This window comes from Chanos chanos, chromosome 9, assembly GCF_902362185.1.
Source record: "Chanos chanos chromosome 9, fChaCha1.1, whole genome shotgun sequence".
In the NCBI taxonomy this organism is placed as follows: Eukaryota; Metazoa; Chordata; class Actinopteri; order Gonorynchiformes; family Chanidae; genus Chanos; species Chanos chanos.
Genome location: NC_044503.1, coordinates 19,625,945 through 19,651,983, shown reverse-complemented (window position 1 = coordinate 19,651,983; position 26,039 = coordinate 19,625,945). Strand labels below are relative to the sequence as shown.

The 26,039-nt window shown below is 41.6% G+C and overlaps 1 protein-coding gene across 2 annotated transcripts in view; it reads right to left on the bottom strand.

Annotated features, from left to right (window-relative positions):
- Window positions 1–25,579, bottom strand: part of tek (TEK tyrosine kinase, endothelial) — a 33,700-nt gene extending 8,121 nt beyond the window's left edge. For both annotated transcript variants that reach the window (XM_030784516.1, XM_030784517.1), the window contains exons 1-13: window positions 25,338–25,579; window positions 9,756–10,049; window positions 8,888–8,998; window positions 8,386–8,538; window positions 7,916–8,047; window positions 7,022–7,159; window positions 5,536–5,661; window positions 5,302–5,447; window positions 4,742–4,886; window positions 3,941–4,099; window positions 2,135–2,269; window positions 1,358–1,639; window positions 1–312 (exon numbers count right to left, since the gene is read on the bottom strand). In XM_030784516.1, coding sequence (XP_030640376.1) covers window positions 1–312; window positions 1,358–1,639; window positions 2,135–2,269; window positions 3,941–4,099; window positions 4,742–4,886; window positions 5,302–5,447; window positions 5,536–5,661; window positions 7,022–7,159; window positions 7,916–8,047; window positions 8,386–8,538; window positions 8,888–8,998; window positions 9,756–10,049; window positions 25,338–25,452 — 2,248 coding nt within the window. In that variant the 5' untranslated portion in view covers window positions 25,453–25,579. The remainder of the gene's footprint in view (window positions 313–1,357; window positions 1,640–2,134; window positions 2,270–3,940; window positions 4,100–4,741; window positions 4,887–5,301; window positions 5,448–5,535; window positions 5,662–7,021; window positions 7,160–7,915; window positions 8,048–8,385; window positions 8,539–8,887; window positions 8,999–9,755; window positions 10,050–25,337) is intronic.
- Between the last annotated feature and the right edge of the window lie 460 nt (window positions 25,580–26,039).

Here is a 26,039-nt window from a genome sequence, read left to right as displayed (position 1 = left end):
GGGGGTTCTCCTGAGGGATGAGAGTGTGCAGCTGGACCTGCGGCCGTTTGCAGCTCTCTCCCATGTTGTTGACCGTCCAGAGTTGGAGGACGTAGGACGTGTCTGCACGCAGGCCTCGCAGCTGGAACTGCATCACCGTCTGCTCCGGCTGCACGGCAAGCTCGGCCAGCTGGCTGTAATTGACCTGCTCCGTGACCTGGTAGCGGATGACGACCTTGGAGATGGAGTGTCCCTCAGCGACGGCCCAGGTGACGACAGCAGAGGTGTCAGTGATGTTACAGGTGAGGATGTTGGAGGGTGGAGGAGGGGCCTCTGTTTTTGGGGATGAGAACGAATAAATCAGATGGGAGATGGAATCAGAGGTGAATGTAGGTTTCTCTGGAGTGTCTCAGCATCCCCTGAAGGTTTCATTTGTGTCGTAGACAGTTTAATTCTTACATCACAGAAACATGTCTGTTACGCTAGAAGATGTTCTAGCATAACAGAGACTCACAAGGGGTTGCTGGCTCATAAAGATTCCAATCTTTACCAGAAACTGTGAAAAATGCAGTCACACAAGTGTAGGACAGATTTTTTGTTTGTTTAAAGTGAACCTTAGCACGTCTACCACATCAGTGATAAAAGGAACTTGGCATGGTTTTTCGGGTCCAGATAAGATGAACAAAACTTGTGTCTTAGGAACTTCAGCAGACCACCCAGATATAGACAGAGTTTTCCGATTTCAAGAACTTATGTTTCATGAACCAGTATTGTAGTCATAGTTCATTAAATGGTTCAGCATAAAGATGTTGTCTCATCAGTCATCAGTCACTGGGCACTCCTCTGAAATTCTCAGCACCTCAATTTAACCTTGATTGTTGTCTCAGTGCTTTAATCTTGCATTTAAATAGAAACCTAGAGATTCAGTAGGGTGTCACAAAGATTCAGACTTAGAAATTCAGTAGGGCATCACAGCAATTTAGACTTAGAGATTCAGTAGGGTATCACAGAGATGAATTACATTTAGAGATTCAGCAGGTTATTACAGAGACCAAGACTCAGAGATTCAGCAGGGTATCACAGAGGTACAAGAGGCTTCTGTGCAGATAATGGAGAAATCTGTAGAGCGTTAGAGGTTTTTAAAAAGTCTTAAACTTTAAAAACAAAAAGTCAAATACTCTTAAAAAGTATAATATTCTAAAAACAATAAGTTCAGAGAGCTTTTTAGAAGCTTTTTAGCCTCACTGTCCTGTCAAGGCTGTATAAGCACAAGCTTCATCCACAACAGCAACTTTTCAGAAATTTCTCCTGTTTTTTTCACTCAACTTCACTGCAATACAAACCATGGGTACGGTGAAAAATAACAAAAAGACTTTACCATCACTGAGGGTCCAGGCAGACACGGCCGGACAACGCTGCTCCACTAGACTGTAACTGAGACACACCAAACACTCATATCTGTGTCTGGGCTCCAGGTTAGTCAGCACGTGGCCCGTGGAGCTGGATGGCAGGTAGTATCTCTGTTCAATCTGACCACGCTTACGGCACTCCACAATAAAGTTCCACTCCTCTGCAACGTAAGACAGCACTGCATCCCAGGACAGGGCCAGAGAGGTCTGATTGAGTGGGATCATTCTCAGCCCTTTGGGTAAGGGAAAATCTGAGGACACAAACGATGACAAAATTTAAGAAATGAGACAAAAATGTTTCTCAAATTACATTCCTATCACACCAACACAAGTCAGTCATTTCACCTTTTGGTATACTGAAACATTTGACATACTGAAATATCTGGTATAATGAAACATTTGGTATACTGAAATATCTCGTATACTAACATATCTGATATACTGAAACATTTGGTGGACATATAAGAAGTACTTTATTTGTCACACACACATAAAAGCAGGTGAAATGCAGTGAAATGCAGTGAAATGAAGTCTCTGCATTTAACCCATTCTGACAGCAGTGAGTACACACACACACTAGAGCAGTAAAACACGCATTATGAGCTAGGAGCAGTGGCCAGCTGCACGCGCAGGCACCGGCGCCCGAGGACCAACTCCAGGTCCAGGTGTGTGTGTGTGTGTGTGTGTGCATGTGTGTGTGTGTATGCATGTGCATGCATGTGTGTGTGTGTGTGAGGCATAAATACCCTGTGTCTGTGTGATGAAACTGGCCTCAGGACCTGGGTAGCCTGTTCCTCCGACACCTCGTCTACTCAGCTGTACAAACACTATGTATTTAGTCATCGGGATGAGATTCTCCAGCCTTACGTGGGAACCGCTCACTGACACATACACATACACACACACACATACATACACACACACACACATATACACACACACACACATGCACACACACACACACGCACGCACACACAGACACACACACGCACACGCAAGGATGGGGAGAAAGGGAAGGAAAAATAGAAGAATATTGTTTAAGGAATATGGTAATAGGACATTTAATGGGAAACACACAACCTGCAAAGGTAACCCGTAATTCACAATCTACACCCTGACAGAGGAATGAGCAGTAAACCTGAAGACTATGACCTCATAGCAAAGTGAAGACTATGACCTCAGTGAAGTCTGTGACCTCAGTGAAGTCTGTGACCTCAGTGAAGTCTGCCTAAATCTGCCTCTCCAGTCAATATACTGTACTCTACCCTAATGTCAAATATGACACCAATCTACTCTGTAGTTGTCAGAACTGCTGTAATGCTGTAACTGTTACTACAAGTAATAATATTAATGATGATTTTATTACCATCAAGATTTATTTATTTATATTAAAGTCACTTCTAACAGTCGTCCAGTTCCTGTGTGTTTCCAGTTTACAGCTTTACAGATTAAATCTGACTGGGGCTAATTCCCTATGGCTCCACAGCATGGGCCAGCAGATACTGCAGCAGAAATGACATCAATCTTTACCCAGCACAGTGCAGACGCCGATAACGGTGCAGGCTGATGTTTAGTAGTTAAGGACTAATGATTACTCTCAAACCTAAGCCATTTCTGAATAATTCTTTAAAAAAAAAAACAGTCCTATGAGTGAAGATGAACCAGTGACAGAACTGTTTTTCTTTTTTTAATGTAAAGCAAACTCAGAAAGAGTCAGCTCATAAGTGGGTTGATCAGGCTGTGGAGTTATGTGTAGTTTATTTAAATGGGTTTATGTTATTTAAACACAGACCAGTGAAAAAAGACCAGAGTAAACTTCACCACTGTTTTGAGTACAATGACCTACTAGACTGTCACTGTCACTTACTTATGGAAGTTTAGCATCATTTTCTATTTTTAAAAAAATGTTTTGGTATTTACCCAACTGAATGAGTTAGTAAAGATTCTCAGCTCTTTAATTGTGTGTCAGTGATGCTGTGTCTCCTGATCCACCTGAGGCAGCCAGCGGACCCTGGCCTGAGGTTATTCATTCCCCTGCACTGCTGTCAGGGTGTGAAGACCAGCACTTGGGCTGAAGAGAGGAGTTACTGGAGGAGGAAAAGAGGTCCTGGAACAAACTGTATTCTCTCCTCTCAAAACAAAAAGGCCCTTCCTGTGAATGACTTCATCCACATTGTTATCTACGGTCATATTATGTTTTGATTTTAAGAGATGTGAGAATTATGTTTAGACCACTGGACAGAGCTTTTCATCACTGTTTTTATTGTAAACACATTTCAACACTGAGCACTGACCCCTGATCCTGCCAGAAACAGGTCAAGAACTGCAGTGACTACAAACTTTATTCTGTTTTTTATCAGGCCACACTAAAAATATCAAGACCTAATTTTAAAAGCATGAGACAATCAATAGGTAACTTCATTTGTGGTGTTTTAAGTCCCACTTTACACAGATTTGACGTTGCAGTTTTCCTGTTAAACCAGTAATGGATCCTGTGCTGACCAGTTCACAGATGTGGAAACAATCTGTCCTTTACCAACAGAATCTCTCACCTTCCACAGTCTCCCACAAAGATGTGTTCTCCTGTTTGTAGACGACCTTGACAGAGGTCAGAGGCCCATCCCCTGTGTAAGCCTCGTTATTGATGTGGATGTCCAGGTGGTGGGGGCCGCTGCCGTTCAGCTGGGGGGGGTACTGTGGTTGGGGGGGCGCTGAAACAGAGGGATGAGTCGACAATGACAGACCGTCCATTCAGACGGATCACAGTGCATCTGGACTGAGCTATCTAACATCCCACTCTAATTTTCAGTTAAACACAAGGATTTGGGTGTAAATTACAAAGTAATTACAGAGTCTGTGCAGTTGTAAAAATGGAGAAAGCAACAGCTCTGATGAACGAAACAGTAAAATGAGATGGGAGTTCTCTCTAGCTTGGGAAAAACAGATCGGCCCAGATCCGAAAAACAAAATAAATCACGACCCTGAACCGTCTAGACGCTGGCTCAGAGATGGGTCTGTCTCCAGAAACAGAGAAAACATACAGGGTACAAAAACAATCAGTGTGAAACCAACACAGAGAACAGTGCAAGTCAAAGCTAAGAGACTGTGTACCAGTATGTTCATTCCAGGAACCTGGACCAGTGTTCACCCTGATTTCAACAACTCACAACACTGGTTTAATGACCAACAGGCCCCTGGATAGTGATCCAGCACATAGAACTGTATCAAGAGAGAAGTAAAGGAGAGAGAGAGAGAGAGAGAGAGAAAGAGAACGACAGGAGAGTCCAAATGGGAAAGAGTACTGATGTTATTCCTGTGAGACTGGGCTGTTACAGTCACGCATATAACCTCACCTCTCACAGTAACTATGAAGTCCTTCTCTGTGTGTCCTGCAGTGGTTTTGGTCTGACACACCCAGCGGCCTGCATCAGACAGAGTGATCTTATCCACTCTGAACATGGAGGTGGTCTGGTCATTCACTGTCTCTGTGTCCACTGCCTACAGGGCATACAAACACACACACACATACACACACACACACACACACAAGCAAATGCACATGCACACACACACGTACACACAAACAGAAAGAGAGAGAAAGACCGAAAAGATGAAAACTTCAGTAAAGAAGGTGTGGAAATATTCCACTGAAACAGAAACAAACATATTGTTCACACCTTAGATTCAGACAATGTGTGTACACCTTAGATTCAGACAATATTTAATTTCTTTTTTTCTTAACAGTGCATGGTCCTAATAGATGGAAAATCTTTTTACTGCTGTGGGGCTTCTTCTCCATCCACTTCATAATATATTCTATGTATATGATCTTTATTTAATTATAAACAGTTATTTAGCCTGCGCTGGACTACCAGACACTGATACGTCCCCCGATGTGTGACTGTGCACTCACATAGACTGTACTTTTGTCTGGTTTCAAAAGGATGATTTCCCCGTGAAGCGCTGCTGGTTGGCCAACAGCGGAGCAGTTGACTGTGTAAACAGCCCCTGAGTTTAGCTCTGTTTCCCTGAGAGAGCTGACGATTACAGGAGCTTTGTCTGTAAAAAGACACCCAACACTAGCACGTTAACTCAAAGAGAAATGAACATACACCATGTGCATTCTTAAAGGCGTTTTTCTTCTCACCTTGTTTCTCACATCGGGCTCCATGTCTCCCCACGCATACACAGCCACGGAACCGGTCACACTTTGCGTTCTCATGACAGTCACACCTCAGTTTACATCCAGCTCCATAGAAACCGCCGGGACACGCTATATTGACACACATCACAACCATTTAGTCACATGAAACCGGCGGGACACGCTATAGTGACACACATCACAACCATTTAGTCACATGAAACCGGCGGGACACGCTATAGTGACACACATCACAACCATTTAGTCACATGAAACCGGCGGGACACACTATATTGACACACATCACAACCATTTAGTCACATGAAACCGGCGGGACACTCTATAGTGACACACATCACAACCATTTAGTCACATCCAACCTCAGTGCACTACAACTAGCAGTTCAACAGTTTCCTGTTGACTGCATTTGTTTACACAAGTCTGAATCCACAAATTTTTTGTCAAATTTGTTTGTCGTAGGTCTAAAAGTGCTGAATCCTTTGGGTTGGAGAAGAGAGCAGTCAAGAAATGTAGAGAATCACATTAATACAACAGGGAATAGCATTATATAAAGTGATCTTTGTCATGCTTTCATTAGATAAGGTTGAACATGGAGTGTTGTTAACTAAGACTTCATAATGCAAAAATCTTCTTATTGATTTGACAACGGGCGGCACAGTGGCACATTGGGTAGTGCTGTTGCCTCACAGCAAGAACGTGTCACACGGTGTAACCCTGTGTCGTGAGGTCCAGTCTGCACTGTGTGTTTGAGCGTGTCACACAGTGTAACCCTGTGTGGTGAGGTCCAGTCTGTCCTGTGTGTTTGAGCGTGTCACACAGTGTAACCCTGTGTGGTGAGGTCCAGTCTGTCCTGTGTGTTTGAGCGTGTCACACAGTGTAACCCTGTGTGGTGAGGTCCAGTCTGCACTGTGTATTTGAGCGTGTCACACAGTGTAACCCTGTGTGGTGAGGTCCAGTCTGTCCTGTGTGTTTGAGCGTGTCACACAGTGTAACCCTGTGTGGTGAGGTCCAGTCTGCACTGTGTGTTTGAGCATGTCACACAGTGTAACCCTGTGTGGTGAGGTCCAGTCTGTCCTGTGTGTTTGAGCGTGTTACACAGTGTAACCCTGTGTGGTGAGGTCCAGTCTGCACTGTGTGTTTGAGCGTGTCACACAGTGTAACCCTGTGTGGTGAGGTCCAGTCTGCACTGTGTGTTTGAGCGTGTCACACAGTGTAACCCTGTGTGGTGAGGTCCAGTCTGTCCTGTGTGTTTGAGCGTGTCACACGGTGTAACCCTGTGTGGTGAAGTCCAGTCTGTCCTGTGTGTTTGAGCGTGTCACACAGTGTAACCCTGTGTGGTGAAGTCCAGTCTGTCCTGTGTGTTTGAGCGTGTCACACAGTGTAACCCTGTGTGGTGAGGTCCAGTCTGCACTGTGTGTTTATGTGAGGGGGAGATCAGAGGGATCTTTTCGGTCAGAGATGGCAATCTCACCCTCGCTGCAATTCAATCCCCTCCACCCTGAGGCACAGGAGCATCCATACGGATCTCTCAGACAGAAGAGCATGGAACGACACTGACCGTCTCTACATAGGTGTTTACAGCTCTTCCCAAACCGCCCATCTCCACACACTGCACAGAATAAAAAAAATAAATAAAAGACATTATGATTAACATGACTGGTCCTTCTTATATGATACAGAAAAACATTTCTCCTCTTCCTTGACATTTTATGGGGAAAAAAAACCCCAGACATATTAGGGCAAGTGTTTCTATAATTCTTACATGGACAAAATCACTGACATAAAGTTAAAAATGTGTTGTGTAGCAGCAGTCGTATTTGAGGTAGAAGTAGAGCTAGAAGAGAATTCAAACTATGAGCTGAGACTAAAACAGGCACCAATAATAATACCAAATATAGAAATATAGAAATAGATAACAGAAATTAGAGCAAAACACTGCTCTTAATGCAAGACTTCAGACCCAGAGAAATGCTGGACAGTGTAAAGACAGGTGAACTTACCTGTCTTACCATCAGAGTGAAGATGGAGTAAAGACAGGTGAAGTTACCTCTCTCACAGTTAGAGTAAAGACAGAGTAAAGACAGGTGAACTTACCTGTCTCACTGTTACAGTAAAGACAGGTGAACTTACCTGTCTTACTGTTACAGTAAAGACAGAGTTAAGACAGGTGAATTTGCCTGACTCACTGTTACAGTAAAGACAGAGTAAAGACAGGTGAAGTTACCTCTGTCACAGTTAGAGTAGAGACAGTGCAAAGACAGGTGAACTTACCTGTTTTACCATTACAGTAAAGATGGAGTAAAGACAGGTGAAATTACCTCTCTCACACTTAGAGTAGTGACAGTGCAAAGACAGGTGAACTTACCTGTCTCACAGTGAGGTCCCTTGAATCCAGGAGGACAAATACATTCTCCCGTGTCATCGTGGCACATGCCCCCGTTAGCACAGGGTGGGCACTCATTCTTACAGTCAGGTCCCCACAAACCAGCCCCGCAGTCTGGCAACACACACACAACTGTTTGTGTTAAAAAGACCACGTCTCTCCTCAGGAATCAAAACAGCACCACAGTACCCTAGAGCTGTTTAACAGTATCAGAGAGGAGACTGTCACTATCCACACATTAACATGAAGTCTTCAAATGGTTCAGAAACACACATCTATAAACTGCATGCCTCTACAGTGCTCTGATAATGGGATAACATTCACTAACGCAGGGGGAAACTGGCTGTAAATAGATGACTACCAGATCTCCTAGTGTAGAGATAGAAAACGGAACGTAATCACCCGACGTGACACAGTAAAACACAACAGCAGTTAGTTATGAGGTCACCCACGTCGGACGATGAGGCGTGTGATGGCGGAGGTGGACATGGCGCCTGCGATGTAGCGGATGGTGTAGAGTCCTGCATCCGACACCAAGACGTTATGAATGGGATAGTGAAGAGAATCTTCAATCTCTGCTCTGGGTACAGCATGAACAAAGGAGCCTAATGGACACAATGCATGAGCTTTAGGAGGTGAACACCTTCAATAACGTTATTTAAACAATAACATCATGTTTCTGCAGTCACAAAGCTTCAAGCTCCTAATCCTCTCTGTTACATGAGCGGACTGGTCCAGGAAAGATTCATTTCACATTTCCTGATATATAAAATGAGATTACCTCATAAGATCGTCTGAGTTTGTCTCAATGAGGCTGTACTATGTCTGAAGAAAACGCTTACACTAGCCTGAGCTGTCATGTCATCAGGGTCTGTAGAATAGCTTACATGTTTCACAGTTTAAAAAAAAACTGACAGTGGACTGAGTCTTCAATGTGTGTTTCAGTGGCTTTACCATTCCTATAGATGACCAGATCTTCCTCCATCACTTTTCTTCGCGTAAAAGAGATGTTGACGTTTTCATGGACGCTGGCCGTGATGGTCAAAGACTCCGGGCGGAATGTCGCTGGAGAGAGGAGAGGGGAAACCAGACCTAAACGTACTGATTCATCAGAAATAAAGTATTCTGGACAAATAAACATGTGAAGGAAAAAGACTCCTGGTGAAAATGTGGAACTGAATGAGGAATTCTACTGTAAACAAATAACCCTGACAGGAAGTCAAAGAACCTAGTGAAGTTCAACATCACCATATACCACCCCCAGGTCTGTTTGTGTTTGATGGTGGGGGGAGGGGGGGTTGAACAGTGAATATGACGACTTATACTGAACTTAGTACTGAACTCTTTACTGGCTACATGTTTGGTTTGTATTCTGCCTGTCTTAGAAGTTGATTTGGATGAAAGTGTTTGTCGAATGAATAAATGTTATGTAATAAGTGATTATTCAGCCATGTTGATCTCTCTCTCTTTTTTTTTACATGAATTTTAATCCCACAATTTGTCCTTTTCATCAGAACTCTACGGAAAAGAGTACTTGTTTGTTTTCAGGTCAGAGGGCTGAACATTTGTAATTTTTCTACACAGTTCAGTCAGCATGATTTGAATTTAAACACAATCGTTAGTTTGCTTTGTTTTGTGATGTTACAATCGGGATTTGAGCCTCTAACCAAATTAGCATTAAATTAATGCTTTTTCTCAGCATCATATAAAGTTGTGTTGTCAGCTTGATTACCAGTTAAATATGTTAAATACGTTCACATAATGTATGGTTTTCATTTATTATCATAACAGTGGCTTCATCCAGCTACTATCATCACAGTACCTTCATTCAGCATCTTATATGTGTAAATTTTACTGGAGTCAGAGTTTTTGACTCGACAGTAGAAAGCGCCAAAGATGTCACTGCGTGTATTCCAGGTGAACTTGGCAGCCATGCGGTAGGTTTTGTCAGGTACAGCATTGAGGATCTGGTGTCCAGGGAGGGGGAAGTCATGCCCCAGCCTGAGGGAACCGCTGGATGTCCAGTCACTGCTAACACACAGGAGAGTAGAGTCCACTGACGACACCACTGTGTCTGGGTTTACCAGGGTCAAGTCTGAGATGTCCAAGGCGTTACCTGTGGAACGGACACACACCCACACCCACACAGAACACAAATTACCTGTTAATGATTGTGAATACGTGGATTAAAACCAGGAAGACGTGACAAGGACCACTTTAACAGAGAAACTCTCAGCTCTGGTCACCAAACATCCAAACATCAGAATGTCTGCTTTCACCTCAGAGTGTCTCTAAACGTGACCTGTCTAATCTAAAGGACCCAGCGGTAAACATGCGTTAAATCAGTTCCATTTGCCCCTCTGTCTAAAACATGCGAACAAAGCACAGCATGTCGTATGGTATAAAACAGACTGTAATACAGTCAACACAACAGGAACTGTAAACCTTAAAAAGTCTGTTAAAAACGTTAACCTCAACCCCCATCCAAAAATGCATACAACATGCAACACATAGTGCATGAATGCAACACAGCACAATAGACTGCTTTCTCCGGCCATTTCCACACACAGCTGTGGGCGACTGGATGGTAACTCTCTTTATGCACAGACCATAACAGGAACTCTGAGAGTATCCTGAGGGAAACCCCAGACGTGAGCTCCTGTTTTCTGGGTGTTGAGCTGTTGAATTCATATGAGTTCAACACTTTGTTCACACAGTCCAGGTAAGACTCCTCTATTGGCCCTCTATTGTCCTCAGTGGAGCCCTGGGTATGGGGATGAGTCTGGTGAGGCTGGTGTGGAACGAGTCTAGTTCAAGTTCAAGTTTGGGTTTATTTGTATAGAGCTTTCTACAATCAAAATTGTCTCAAAGCTTTACAACGATCAGTGCCTAAACCCCCCAGTGAGCAAGCCGGAGGCGACAGTGGCAGGGAAAAACTCCCTAATGAAGTGAATAGGAGGAAGAAACTTTGGGAGGAACCAACACTTAATGGGGGGAGCCCATCCTCCTCTGGCCAGCACACAGAATAGAGACATCTATTTAAAATGAGTCCAGGGTAAACAGATTCAATGGTCTATAAAATTATTTACAGTATACAGAATAACATGTGTGCAGTGATTTGTTTATAGTACAAAAGAGTTCATATACAAGGCTCTAGGAGTTCTAGGGTGGTGTCAGATATAGATTAATTTGATAACAAAGCAGTGTTCATATCAGTAAGTCTGTCTTTAAGACCAACCATACAGTGGCTGAGAGCGATTAGCTTTGCTGTGGTTAAAACATTTTGGCATGGCTATAAAGGACAGGTAGTTCTTGGTACATAGTCAGGTTGAGTAGTATCACAGGTGGGCTGCTGGCTGAGAACAGGGGCCTGCAGGAGATCCAGGCAGAAGTATATAGGCCTAATTCTGGGAGCAGAAGCTTGGGACTGGAACCTTGTATGCCTCAGTATGGATACCCCAGCACTGGGGCAGAGAAATAAGGATAAAAGAAGAGAGGGAACAAGACAGTTTAACTGAGGCATGTGGTAGATTTCTTTTTTTTGATACTGATTCTGATTCTAGAGCAGCACTAGTTGTCCGGAAGTCCTAATTAATACAGCGTTGACTCAAAAAACAAAAGAAAGAGGCGGGAAGCAGCGGGCCGCATGGCCATTTGGGGGTCCTTGAGACATCAACAACTCTCCATCCCATCATCAAAAAATTTAAGTGATTGGATGTGAATAGAGGGGAGACAGTGGTGTGGAGATGAGTCTGGTGTGGGGATGAGTCTGGTGTGGAGATGTATCTGGCGTAGAGATGAGTCTGGTGTGGAGATGAGTCTGGAGTGGAGATGAGTCTGGTGTGGAGATGAGTCTGGTGTGGAGATGAGTCTGGTGTGGGGATGAGTCTGGTGTGGAGATGTATCTGGCGTAGAGATGAGTCTGGTGTGGAGATGAGTCTGGTGTGGAGATGAGTCTGGTGTGGGGATGAGTCTCGTGTGGGGATGAGTCTGGTGTGGGGATGAGTCTGGTGTGGAGATGAGTCTGGTGTGGAGATGATAGAGCCAGCCCTGACCAATTTGGTGCACTAGGCAAGATTTTAGCTGGTGCCCCTTGCATCACAGCTAATTCCAGTACCAATCATTGTGTTCATACACTCACACAGAAACTGCTAAGCCACATTATAGCCTATAACATTCTACATACAAACAGAAAGAGTAATTACACCTAGCATTCATGCACAAAACATGTATCCAGTGAGCACTTCTCTCGCATAATGCATACTGTTTGCTATACATATAAGACTAATCGATAATGAAAATGCAAAGGCTTACAACTATTCATTACAAAAGGTGGTGGAAATGCAAAGGCATTTTAAGTGACTATTACAGGCAAGGCTAACGTTGGCTAACTAGACCAAGGTGTCAATAAAAAGGCATGTCTAGTTTCTTGAGGCAGACAGTGGATGATGCTTTCGTGCAGCACACTTAAAAGAAAAGGTGTATTCTCTAAATTTCAAAAAAGAGCATGGGGGGGGGGGGGGGGGGGGGGTGCATTCCCCTCCTAACTTGCGGGGAAATTTAAATGTATGTCACTTTTGGTTCCTGTTGTTGCCCATGTAAGGCTGATGTTTGACAATGCAATGTGAAACTCCATCTGGACTTCCGCAATACGTAGCCAACTAGTCTTTAATAAGACAAATAACTGCTAGCATAATAACAGTGGCAAGATGACCTTATTTCTTTCCATTAAAGTGGCGTTACGGCTTTCTAAAGATCTCTTAGCTGTTGCTGCGGTGTTAACGGTAATGAATGAGATGCAGTTTAACCAATGTTTATGCCATGATAGTGTACACGACCGTCCATTGGTGGCGTGCGAGATAGCAGGACTTAAAGAAAAAGGTAAAAGCAATGCAAATACGCACACAATGAATGGCGACTTTGGAGAGCAAAAGCCAAATCCATTTATGGCAATTTAGAAATCCCGGCCAGACGGATTTTAGGTCCGAAAAAGAGGACATATCCGGGAAAAAGAGGACGTCTGGTCACCCTAAGTTTATTCCCCAAACACCTGAATAGTCTTTCCAACTTTCCCTAATGAATTTAAGGTGGGAGTGACTGACGTTAACTCTAGCTATTTATTAAATTAGTGAACATTACTATCGTCCAAAGCTAGTAACACTCTGCTCCAACGATAAGTACAGTAATGTGCAAGAGATAAACTATTCTTTCATCACATTACCTCTCTCTTTCCCCCGTTTTTCCTCCTCTTCTCTTCTTTTTTTCTTCCCTGGGCACTAGAGGGTTTTGGTCTATTTGACATGATATACTGTATATCTTTGAATTCAGAAGCGCAAAAAGGGGGTGTGCAACATGTGCAGCACATAGAGGCGCTACGCGAAGGCGGACACCAATTGTCCTTGTTTTGTCATTTATAGTAGGTACATGTTGTGTTACAGACATATTTTTGAAGTTACAGCCAGGTAACCGATCACACGGACAAGAGAGGCTACTTATTCGTTACGGCTGTGGTCCAATGACTGTATCAATGTTGTCATAAAAGATTCTAGAGCGCGAGGGTTTGCGGCACGCTGTGATCTAAATTGTCAAATCTCTGTCGCATAAACAAACGCCAGAATATCTGCACCTGACTGGGCTCTCTGCTGTCACGAGACAGGCCGCAATGTATGATAGTCTAAGTCGATGGTCTAAGGGTGCTTCTGTACACTACATTTTGCCGTGCCTCGCGACGATTCTGTAGCGCACTATATAGTGTCGTAAAATTTCATTTGAGATTTCGAACAGCACTACAAGATGGCCGACACACTATATACTGCACTATATAGTCAGTGAGTGTACATTTCGAACAGAGATTAATCTGGAGTGGAGAGGAGTCTGGTGTGGGGATGAGTCTGGTGTGGAGATGAGTCTGGTGTGGGGATGAGTCTGGTGTGGGGATGTGTCTGGCGTTTGAATGAGTCTGAGTAGAATGTAATGGTCCAGTGATAAGGTAGGGCAGTGAATGGCAGTACACATGGCAGACGTCAGAGTGTGATGAGTCTGGTGTGGGGATGAGTCTGGTGTGGGGATGAGTCTGGTGTGGAGATGAGTCTGGTGTGGGGATGTGTCTGGTGTGGGGATGAGTCTGGTGTGGAAATGAGTCTGGTGTGGAGATGTGTCTGGTGTGGAGATGAGTCTGGTGTGGGGATGAGTCTGGTGTGGAGATGAGTCTGGTGTGGGCATGAGTCTGGTGTGGGGATGTGTCTGGTGTGGGGATGAGTCTGGTGTGGGGATGTGTCTGGTGTGGAGATGAGTCTGGTGTGGGGATGAGTCTGGTATGGAGATGAGTCTGGTGTGGGGATGAGTCTGGTATGGAGATGAGTCTGGTGTGGAGATGAGTCTGGTGTGAAAGTGAGTCTGGTGTGGGGATGAGTCTGGTGTGGAAGTGAGTCTCGTGTGGAGATGAGTCTGGTGTGGAAGTGAGTCTCGTGTGGGGATGTGTCTGGTGTGGAGATGAGTCTGGTGTGGAAGTGAGTCTCGTGTTGGGATGTGTCTGGTGTGGAGATGAGTCTGGTGTGGGGATGTGTCTGGCGTTTGAATGAGTCTGGTGTGGAGATGAGTCTGGTGTGGAAGTGACTTTCGTGTGGGGATGTGTCTGGTGTGGGGATGAGTCTGGTGTGGGGATGTGTCTGGCGTTTGAATGAGTCTGAGTAGAATGTAATGGTCCAGTGATAAGGTAGGGCAGTGAATGGCAGTACACATGGCAGACGTCAGAGTGTGTGCACAGCACAAGCAATCAAAAACAGTGAAACAACGAAACAGTGTGCAACCAAACTGTCAGGGAAGATGGACGATACACAATCAGTCAGGGTCAAATGTTTCATTCTGGACTGGCATCACAATCTCTCAGTATTGTAAATTCATTCCCCCTCTGCTTTTCTACTTTTCCCCTTTTCTAGGAGATTTCCAGAAGAATCCAACAATTTGGGGTTGTTTGTATTTTCCTCAATATTGTCAGGTCTGATGTGGATGGCCTTTGTTTGATGTTCAAAAATGCATTTTTCCATATTCTGTGACCTGTATGTGGTGAAAAGGGTCACATGAGAACAGTTCAACATTGGACCTAGCCCAAATGAGACAAACTCATTTAACCTGTCAAAACCCTGTGTTGCCATGACTGTCGGAAAAAAAAGAACCCCATAAAAAATGTAAAGCCCAAAGCAGTGCTGGCTGCACAGACTTTTAAAGCCCTGGTTTTGGCAATGTCATCAAAGTCTAAGAAATCTGCAGCTGGTCTCCATTTTTAATCATCAGTGTGAAAACTGAGCCGTTACTTCACTGGTTTCCAGGACAAGCTGGTGTAACTGATGTGACTAGAGAGAGGGATGATGCCTCTCTCTCTTAAATGTTTTTTACACGTATGGCCATTTCAGGACAGAGATCAGTTCACACTGATATCAGATACACACCACCTAACAAAATCGCTGAAAACAGTCAAGAAAAACAAATGATGTACACACCAAATCAAAATTCCCTTCTGTGTGAACAAAGCCTTGCTAATCTCAACATCTCCCCATGCTGGACTACACTACGACAAGTAAAAATAAATAAATAAATAAATAAATATATAAATAAATATATATATATATATATATATATATATTATAACAGGCCAGGAATTCCACTGCTATCATCATAAGAATTACAGATGGAAAAAAGGCAAGTTAACTAGCTAATATCCAAAATGTTTCAAAGAAATCAGCAGACCTTTAATCTCTTAACACATTTTATCAAATCAAATTAATACTGAACTGCACAGCTTTCCCAGTGTCTTCTTCAGCTGTCAAAAACCATGAAATTTAAGACTTTAAGACCAGTACAAATAACTGCCATCTCTTGTAATTAAGCCATACTTGACTGCTAAAGCATTTTTTCTCTCATTTTAATGAGAAGGCATTTCAGGTTAATATCAAATTTACCAGGATGTCCAGTCACTGCGGTCTTAATTATCATCACAGGTTGCTAGACCCCCCCCCCCCCCCCCAAAAAATACCAAAATATTATGGAAATAATATTATTATTTTTATATAATATTATTATATAACCTTGTGTGAACTGTATTTTATAAAAAGACAACATTGATTTTATAAAAACTGCTTATGAATTTCACATTTCTCTGATTCGCTCAGATATGACTCAGTGAACTGTGTAGAACAGAACAAAAACAGCAGAGTTCATGTTTATCAGTGTTTTTGGGGGGTTTCTTAATTACCCGTCTCTGAACTACCAATGTTGATAAAATGAGTAAGTAAATGAATAATAAAGGCATGTGTTAAAACGCAATGAGACAGAAGGACAGTATTCCCCCTCTTTTACTCCATCTTCACTCCTCGTTGTTACCACATCGTCCATCATCATGGCGGCAATATAAACCAGAATTACATTCAGTCATTGCACCCATCGTCATGACAGAAATATAAACTTGTTCATTAACGTAAAGAGGACCATGTCACTGTATGTACTGTGTGATACCTCAATACATTTTTAACAGATCTGTGTACCTGTTCTATACGAAAGAACGTCTACGTTGGCCTGTTTTATCAAACTGATCATAGTGCCAAAGGTTCTGGCCCAGAGCACACTGAGTAACACAGGTCTGAGTACAGTACAGCTTGGTCATGGTTATGGATCTGGCCCAGGGCACACTGAGTAATACAGTTCTGAGTACAGTACAGCTTGGTCATGGTTATGGATCTGGCCCAGGGCACACTGAGTAATACAGGTCTGAGTACAGTAAAGCTTGGTAATAGTTATGGATCTGGCCCAGGGCACATTGAGTGACACAGGTCTGAGTACAGTAAAGCTTGGTCATGGTTATATAAGCTCCACCCAGACGCCCGCTCCAGCCTCATTCTATACCACAGTTCCTGTCTGTGTCCCCTGAAACCCTGCCAATCCAGTCTTACCCAGAGGAAACTGTACAGTAGCCAACACCATGCTAAACACAAACACTGATTAGGCCTGCTTCAGCCAGTCGCTATTAAAAGCATAGTTTATCCAAATCCTTGTCACCATAGGAACCAGTCATATCAAACAGTGATATAATTAAGCGAAACTTTTCTTTTCTTTTCTTTTGTTGACTCTTCTTTTGCGGTGACCCCAGCCGGTCTCCAGTTATCTAACGCTGTATTACGCAACCATTTCATTTGAAGTGGTAACTCATCAGCTGTTATCAGCCTCTGAAGGTTTCTTTCCTATTCTGGGTGAGTCCACGGAAATTATTTTATAAATCTTTCACACTTAAAGCAACAGACTCAACTCCACACCAAATCCCCATCTCACCCGATGAACCCTCATCAGCCACATTAAGGAAACTCCACCCGACTATTGTTGAACTAATAATAGTTCCATGTATAGATCTTTGCTGAGGGCGTAGTAAGACTGGACAGGGAAGTAACCACCACCCGCAATACAAAAAGAAGAAAACACAAACGGCCTGTGAATAAGGTGGACTCAGGTTTGGAGGAGTGCCACACATGGATTTCTAAAGACATTGTCCAGGCCTCTGTCTGAATAATCCAACTGTTAATGATATCTTATCTAAACATCATAGCAACCCAGACAATAGACACAGACACTTGACTGCACACCGCAAACCACAGGTTTCCACACATTCACGGGTTCACTTTGATTGTTCCAGGTCAAATATGTAGCACAGGGGTCAGGTCAATCTGCGTTCACCTCCTTCTCATATATATTCAAGGACAACTGGAGAGAAGCTACAATCTGGAGATTTCGGACATGCATGTTAATTAGGCTAATTTGGTTGTTCAGCTGACAGACATTGCTTATTTTACACACATTACACATTGTTCTTGTGCAGATCAGCTTAATCCAACCTGTGGACTGAAAGGATTATTTTAACGACACCAGTGATCTACCTATCCATGATGAAGCTTTGCTACTTCACTGTCCGGAGCGAAAAAAAAAAAGCTTTCATTTTCGTGTAAAACTGTCTCTGTATCTTTGAGTGTAAAGAATAAAAGAGCATGCTGATGTTTCAAAGAACATGAAGGTGATTTGTGTGGGAGAGAGAAAGAGAAAGCAGAGAGAACACAACTTCACTGCTCATTTCAGACGATGTTTTTATCAGCTGGGTTTTTGAGCTGGAGACAGCATCATAACAGATACATGCGTGACATGTACTAAATGATACAGTTATGTTCTTTAAACAGTAAACAGCCAGGATCTGCCAATGGCATTTCAAACACTGCATCATCAGTTTCTCTATCAAAACATTTAATATCATATAGTAATTCTTTAGCAGATCTCAGATCTGTTCTTTATCAGAATAGAAATCATAAATATACACAGTGCATCCCTGTAATTCAAACACACACAGTGTATCTCCCTAATTCAAACACACAGTTTTTCTCTGTAATTCAAATACACAGTTTATCCCTATAATTCAAACACACACAGTTTTTTCATGTAATTCAAACACACACTGTCTTTCTCCATAATTCAAACACACACAGTTTATCCCTGTACTTCAAACACACACTGTCTTTCTCCATTATTCAAACACACACAGTTTATCCCTGTAATTCAAACATGCACAGCGTGTTTGTGAGAATCAGCCTGGAGCCACTGAGTGCTCAGTAAGAGTGGACTCAGTGGACCTCTGTCTCCACCAGGGGACTGGGACAACTGTCTCATTTATAAAACTATCACTGGTCATCAGTCTCTGCTTCTTCTATTATCTCCACAAAATTATCTCCAAAACTGTACAGTAATGGTTTAAAACTACCAAAATGCCCTGCCACATCTGCATTCAATTACAGCACACCACAGTGTTATGAGAACTGAGAAAATGTTCCTTTTCTTTATCTCAGTGTCACCTTTTCACACAGCAGTCACCTCAGTAAAGGTTAACACAGACTTCCATATCATCTGTGACACTAATCAATCATTTTGAACCTTTTTACATGACACAAACATTATAAGTCATATAGTGTTGTAGGGGGGAGCTCTATGTGTTTAATTTTACCCAAAACTACACAGAATGAAAACTGTCAATCACCACCATCCTACAAGGACCCTGTGTGAGCTGGCCTGGGGCCTGTTGGTGATCTGCAGAAACAGAACATGCTTCTGTACTGTTCCACAATCAGACAGTATTTTAACCAGGTGTACTGCTCCAGACTTTTCATTTCATATGTGCGGTGATTACGTGTAATGATTTAGCTATAGGGTGTCACTCGTGTTCAGGTCTCACTTGAAAAAAGATGTTATCAGCTTGAGTGGGATTTACCTCATGAATAAAATAGAGTAAAAGACATGACTCGCTGTTAAACCTGCAGCATTGTGCAAGTTCATACTTCACAGGAGCTAGGTTAAGATTCAGTACACACAGATTAAAATGAACAAGTTCATGTTCATAATTCACAATTTTGAATTTTGAACAAGTCCTCAGTAGCCAGTTCATTTCTTCTGTTATTTATTTATTTATTTATTTTAAATGAGCTGCTCTGAGCTCATCTTTTTCAGTAGAACCTCCTCCTAGCCATCCATCCTTAGCCCCCAGTCATTGCCACTTCCCACTGGTTGTGTTGTGTGTACTTGTACATTCATAAGTTATGTATTTCACTAGTGGAAGTGCAAAAGCGAATATAAGTAAAAAGTTCAAAACACAAAGTAATTTCCATGGTTTTCTCATACATCAACGTACTCACTACTCACTAGTCACCTACCAAAAACCATGCATAATACCCTTCGAACAAAAGCAACAACTAATTACACATATCCTGCCCACCTTGCAGGAACTTAAAATAAATTATAATCATATGATCTAGCTTCAGCAGTACCGCTAGCTGTGTTGTTTTAATCGCCACTTGCACTGGCCATTTTGCAATAAAATGGTCAAGCTGGCCAGTGTTATTTACAATGCACCGTGTGTGCATGCACTTTGTTTTACGGCACCTGCGCACGCACCTGAACAATGCTCGAGTTCACGTTCTTTAGTTGCAAATGGATACATTCACGTACACCGTTCACCAAAAAAACAAACACATTCTCTTTGCACGTTCATGCACAACACTGAAAACCTGTGCTGTCAGACATGTGGAGCATGGACAGAGAATAACGATGTCACAGAGTGTAAGTGATTCAAGGGCTGAAATATGTCACACACACATAGACAGAGAGACAATGTGTCAGTGAAAGTGAATCATGTAATACCTACATAGATGATGTCATAACTTTTTTATTACTGAAATAAAATTTCAGCAAAGATTGGAATCACATTTTTAATGTATGCCTGGTAAATGTAATTTGAACAGTTTGGAGCAGGGCTGTCTAAAAGTCAAGCCATTAGACACTGTTAATCCGTCCATCCCTAACAGTCTGTTTGCTCCTGTGCAGTGTTCATTTTGGCAGGTGATTTTGATTCAGTCTTAGTTTTAGTCTTTTGACTAAAACACATACTCGTTTTTTTTAATATTTTAGCAATTTGATCATTATTAGTTTTAGACTAGTTTTAGTAAACGAAAACTAGACAAGTTTTTGTCACATTTTCGTCAATTTGCTTTTTTTTTTTTTAATTAAATCATCACAGTGATTTCATCAAGCACACAGATATTCTTAGGCTTGCTATAGGTATGCATAATTAACGTTACAAAAGTGAACATCACACTTAACCATCTGCTTCTAGCTAACAAAGTCAAGCCTTTAAGTTGATTTTGATACAAGTCAAACTTTTTTTTATCATTTCTTGGTGGCGCCTCTTCAAATGTCTCTTGAGGTTTGAAGTATTTTTGCACCCACATTGTTTGCAGTGTGTTTTACTTTCAGTTGTATTACAGTTAAAAGGAGTCACAAATCCGTTCTTTTTCTTCTTCAGAGAGTAGCCATGATATGAGTTGCCAGCACCACAGTCAGATGGGAATTGTTAAAATATCGTACCAGAGGCTTAAAATTATCTCATGTTGAGGAAAATTATCGTACACGAGTCATAACCAAGAGAACAAATACGTGTAAATATGTAATTTCAGAAAACACATATTCACTGAGACGAACGACTTTTTGACACCGCTGACAAGCCACATTGTTTAAAGACAAACTTTGCCTCTGGCCTGTCCTCACCTTCCTGTTCAGCACCTTTTTTTTTTTTTTGCTGTTTTCACGTGGATGCAGCAGTAAGCTATATCTAGAGCAAACTCTCTTCATATGAGCATGTGCTCACTTGACGAGCTCATCTAACTTGTAATATTATAAGACAATTGCATTGCACTGGGTAAATATAGTACTGGCCCGTATTTTACTGCAGTCAGTATAAAATACCCGAAACTTCTGGTTTATAAAGAAGATTTGATTAACTGTTACGTTACATTATGGGACTTTTGGCTGGTTGCCAAGTTAAGGTTGGTTTAACTCGATTGCTTGTCCATTCGTATGTCTCTGATGTTGTCGTTTCGTTAGTACTCGTCAACGAAAATGGTAATATATATCGTTACAGTTTTCATTTTCAAAGGTGCATTTTTATTTAGTTATCGTCTCGTTTTTGTCGTGGAAAAAAGTTTTCGTCACAGTTTTCGTCAACGAAATTAACACTGCTCCTGTGTCCTACCAAGAGTCTAATATGGTTGTTTACTGTTAGACCTTCACTGGGCTGGATATCTCTGTGAAAGGAGTGAGTGGAATGCTGTGCTGGAGTTCTCTGTGAAAAGAGTGAGTGAAACACTGTGCTGATGGAGATAAAGGGACATATTCAGATGTTAATAACAGACTTTCTAAGAAAACAAGACTTTCTAAGAGTCATTGTCAGTCATTGTCAGTGGTTTCTGATGCCTCAGGAGTAGCTAATGTTAACCATTCTCCCACTTCAACTCCACCAATGAAGCCCTCTCACACCGAGGAGAACAGGCAATGTGTCTGCAGCACAGTCACAAACCCAAATCTGTCCCACGCAGGGCTTCACCATTCCCCAGTTCACATTACCAACAGATTCTCCCCACGCAGTGACCCACCCACTGACACACCAGTTTACAGAGCTCCGATTTAAAGAGAGGTGGAGTTACAGCGATGGTCTCATGTCTGCTGGGAGATGAGCATCAGAGTAATTAGAAAGTGCAGGTTAAGGGTAAGACTTCACGTTGGCATGAAAATCTGGTGAGAGCAATCAGAGATCATTAAGGGCAATACATCATTAAGAGATCATTAAGGGTAATGTAAAAGAGATGTCTGACTCAGTAATGTGCTCTGGTCCTGTTTCAATTCCCAACGTTTACTCTCAAAGGTTAAATCATTGGTAAATATGACACTCCAGCCTCCATTACCTCTGGTCTGTTCTGTAAATAAACCAGTCAGTGATTAAGGATTGCTCCACGTCTATCACTGTCTCTGTGCTGTGTCCCCACTGGCTCTCCCCCACACTACAAAGGGCCAAACACTAAACAAACACAGACACACAGGGGCCAAGATTTCACTGCATGTAGACATCTCATTATTTTTCTAAGTTTTCTGGGGGGGGGGGTAGGGGGGGGGGTTCTTTCACACTGACAGCACATAAAACCACTCAGTCATTTTTATTTTTCTCATTAAAGAGACATCTTGTCCAGTTTGGTCTGTCAGTTTGTAAGTGATTTGATGACATTTGTCAGTTATAGAAATTTTCTATACATTTTCAACAGGGACCAGTACTGCATTAGAATTGTACTGTCTGCTGGAAAACAAAAATGTGATTAATGTGTTTAATGTGACTGATGAGTTTAATATGTTCAATCTGATTAATGTGATCAGTGTGTTTAAGGCGATTAATGTGTTTAATGTGATTAATGTTTAAAATGTGTTCAGTGTATTTAATGTTTTTAATGTATTTAATGTGTTTAATGTATTTAATGTGTTTAATGCGATTAATGTGTTTAATGTGTTTAATGTGTTTAATGTATTTAATGTGTTTAATGTGATTAATGTGTTTAATGCGGTTAATATGTTTGATGTATTTAATGTGCTTAATGTGATTAATGTATTTAATGTGTTTAATGCGATTAATGCGATTAATGTGTTTAATGTATTTAATGTATTTAATGTGTTTAATGTGATTAATGTGTTTAATGTATTTAATGTATTTAATATGTTAAATGTGATTAATGTGTTTAATGTGTTTAATGTGTTTAATGTGATTAATGTATGTAATGTGCTTAAGGTGATTAATGTATTTAATGTGTTTAATGTGATTAATGTGTTTAATGCGGTTAATATGTTTGATGTATTTAATGTGCTTAATGTGATTAATGTATTTAATGAAATTACTGTGATTAATTTGATTAATGCAAATGCGGTTTTCATTGTAAGAAGCTATTAAATAACGACGTCCACGTGTAGGGGAAAAGTTACCATGTCATAAAAATGGCCAACAGATTTACAGAAAGAAATTGCAAAAAAATGAGTAAGGTTTCTTAAAAGTAAAGTAAAACATAAGTTTCTATGACATGGTAACCTTTCCCCCACATGTGATGTTATGACTTAATAGCTTCTTACAATTTACTTTACAGGCCTGCTTGCATAACACGTTATCAGACATTTAAAAGGAAATTCAGCGAAGAATGACAGATTCAGTTTCGGGAATTATCATTTATGAAATGACTGTGTTTGTTGGACAAAGAAAGGGGATGATGTATGTGTGAAAGGTCTGTGTGTGTGTGTCTGTGTGTGTGTGTGTGTCTGTGTGTGTGTTGAGGAGGGGAGAGGGATGTGTTTCCCTGTAACTTAAGTATCCAGGATGAATCTGATTATTAGGACTGGCCAAGGGCCAGATTCTCTGAAGGATGAACATGGTTTAATTGATTTTATATTGTTGTAATTATTTAAGTCCTGCTCTGTTTCGGCCTCAAAGCCGTGGCCAAGGTCCCTGCACAAATTTCCAAAGCGTGTCAGTCCCCTCTCACTCCGCTGAAAATAAAATAATTTGCTCCACATTTACTATAATTCATGTCATGGAAGCATGAACTGGACATCAAAACACAAACATAAATTTAAAAAAAAAACTCTTCTACTTCCAAGTCCAGAATTGCAGCCGGATACAATGTCACCTGGAGTTCTTTATATCTCTCACAGACAGAGGAGTTTCTACAAAATATCGTTCTCTCAGCCAGATCCAACAAAACAGCATGTTCTAGAAATACTTGGATTTAACAAGCAAATTAAATGTGTAATATTACAGCGACATGCTGTTTTTGCACTTTCACTATGAATACAGTGAACTTTCAGAAATTTGCTCTAAGAATTTAACAAATTAATAAATGTATCAAATGAATTTAATAAATTAGTCATTAAATTTAAAGAACACCAGTATGTCAGTAAGTCCCGTAAGTCCACAGTATGTCAGAACTTCAGACGACTTCTGCTCTGTCTGTCGGTTCAGTGTTGAATGATCTTACTCTACCACCATAATAAACCTCAGAATCGGGACTTCTGCTGACAAAGAGTCAATAGAGTATCATGCAGGGCACAGCTGATAAATTATTATTATGTCACAGAATTTGTCATCTTTTAATGATCACAAACAACCTCATTTCAAGATCATTTTATGACCTTCATATGTCATCTGATGTCAATCAATTTACATTAAACAGATTAAATTAAGTTTAAGATTAGATAATTAAATTGATAAATTCAAGTATATTCATTTTAACAGATAAAGGTGTATTTAACTCATATAATGAAGCAATTAAAATTGATAGAATTAAGTAAATCACTTAATATATTAAGTACTTAAATTAAATTCCTGAATTCGTCATGGATTGATGAGTTACTGGCGATTCACTGGGGTTTTCACGGTCATGAAACATTCCAGACCACTGACAGTGCTCATCATCAGAACTGGGCCAAACGTGTTGAAATCAAGGAAGAATAAGAAATAGACAAATCAGTTGTTCTACAGGCCAGACATGTGTGACTAAACACAGGGACCTCTGCTCCTCCTTGACTAGTCCACGGTTTTACACTCCAAAACACCGTGGAGGACTGAGTAAGACACATGAAGGGTTTCTCTAACTGACAGAAACTCCAGTGACATACTTAAGTCTGTTTAGTTTTTTTTATTATTCAAGTCCAGCACTAATCTGTGACGCAGCTCATTTCTGTGGATTATCACAAAGAGTTTTTACATTAAACTTTACACCTCGTAATTTCTCAAATGCCTCCTGAAAAAATCTCTCACACAAGTTTTCTTTTACTTTCACCGCTTTTTTCACTTCTTCACCACTTTCACCATCGTTTTTCACTGCTCATTTCCTCACTACATTTCTATACAAAACCACAGCCAACAGAGTCAACAGAAGACCATCAGATTAACCACGGTACCGAGCTGCTTTGCTCTGTGTTTCACAGACTGAAAATACCAGAGATTCACTTTGAGACCTACCAGTGAAGAGCCAGCAGAGCAGACAGAGGGTGAGTGCCGAAGGGAGGTGAAGCATGGTCCCCCTGCCACAGGGCTCAGAATGGACTGGAGTACCACACAGCGCTGGCTGATACATCCACACCCACGCAGAATCAACACCGTGTTCTGTCAGTCTTAAAAAAACAAACTAAACCCAAAGCCTGAGAGACAAATCAAAACCCACAGGGGTGTCAAAAAACCTCCGTCATGTACATCTCTTCTCTTCATCCAAAGAACTAGAACTCTCCCTTTCTCACTCTCTCTCTCTCTGTCTCTCTATCTCTGTCTCTCTGTCTTTCTCTCTCTGTTTTCCCTCCCTCACACTGACCCACACCCTCTCCTGTCTCTGCTGTGTCCATGCACGGGGAGTTTAAGGTTCCTTTTTCCTGTTTCCTCTGGACTTGAACAATTGCTTGTCATTAATCACAGGCTGAAGGGAGGTGCCACTGACAGAGTGACCCTACAGCACACTCCTCATCAGAGTCCGAGGGAGAAAGGACAGAAAAAAAAGAAAAAGAGAACAAGGCCATTAGCAGAGTCACACCTCACTGTTCATATGTGGACAACCTGTAACCCACTCAACAGTGACTGTCAGCCTGTAACCCAGTCAACAATGACTGTTCACCTGTAACCCACTCAACAGTTAATGTTCACCTGTAAACCCCTCAAGAGTGACTGTTCACC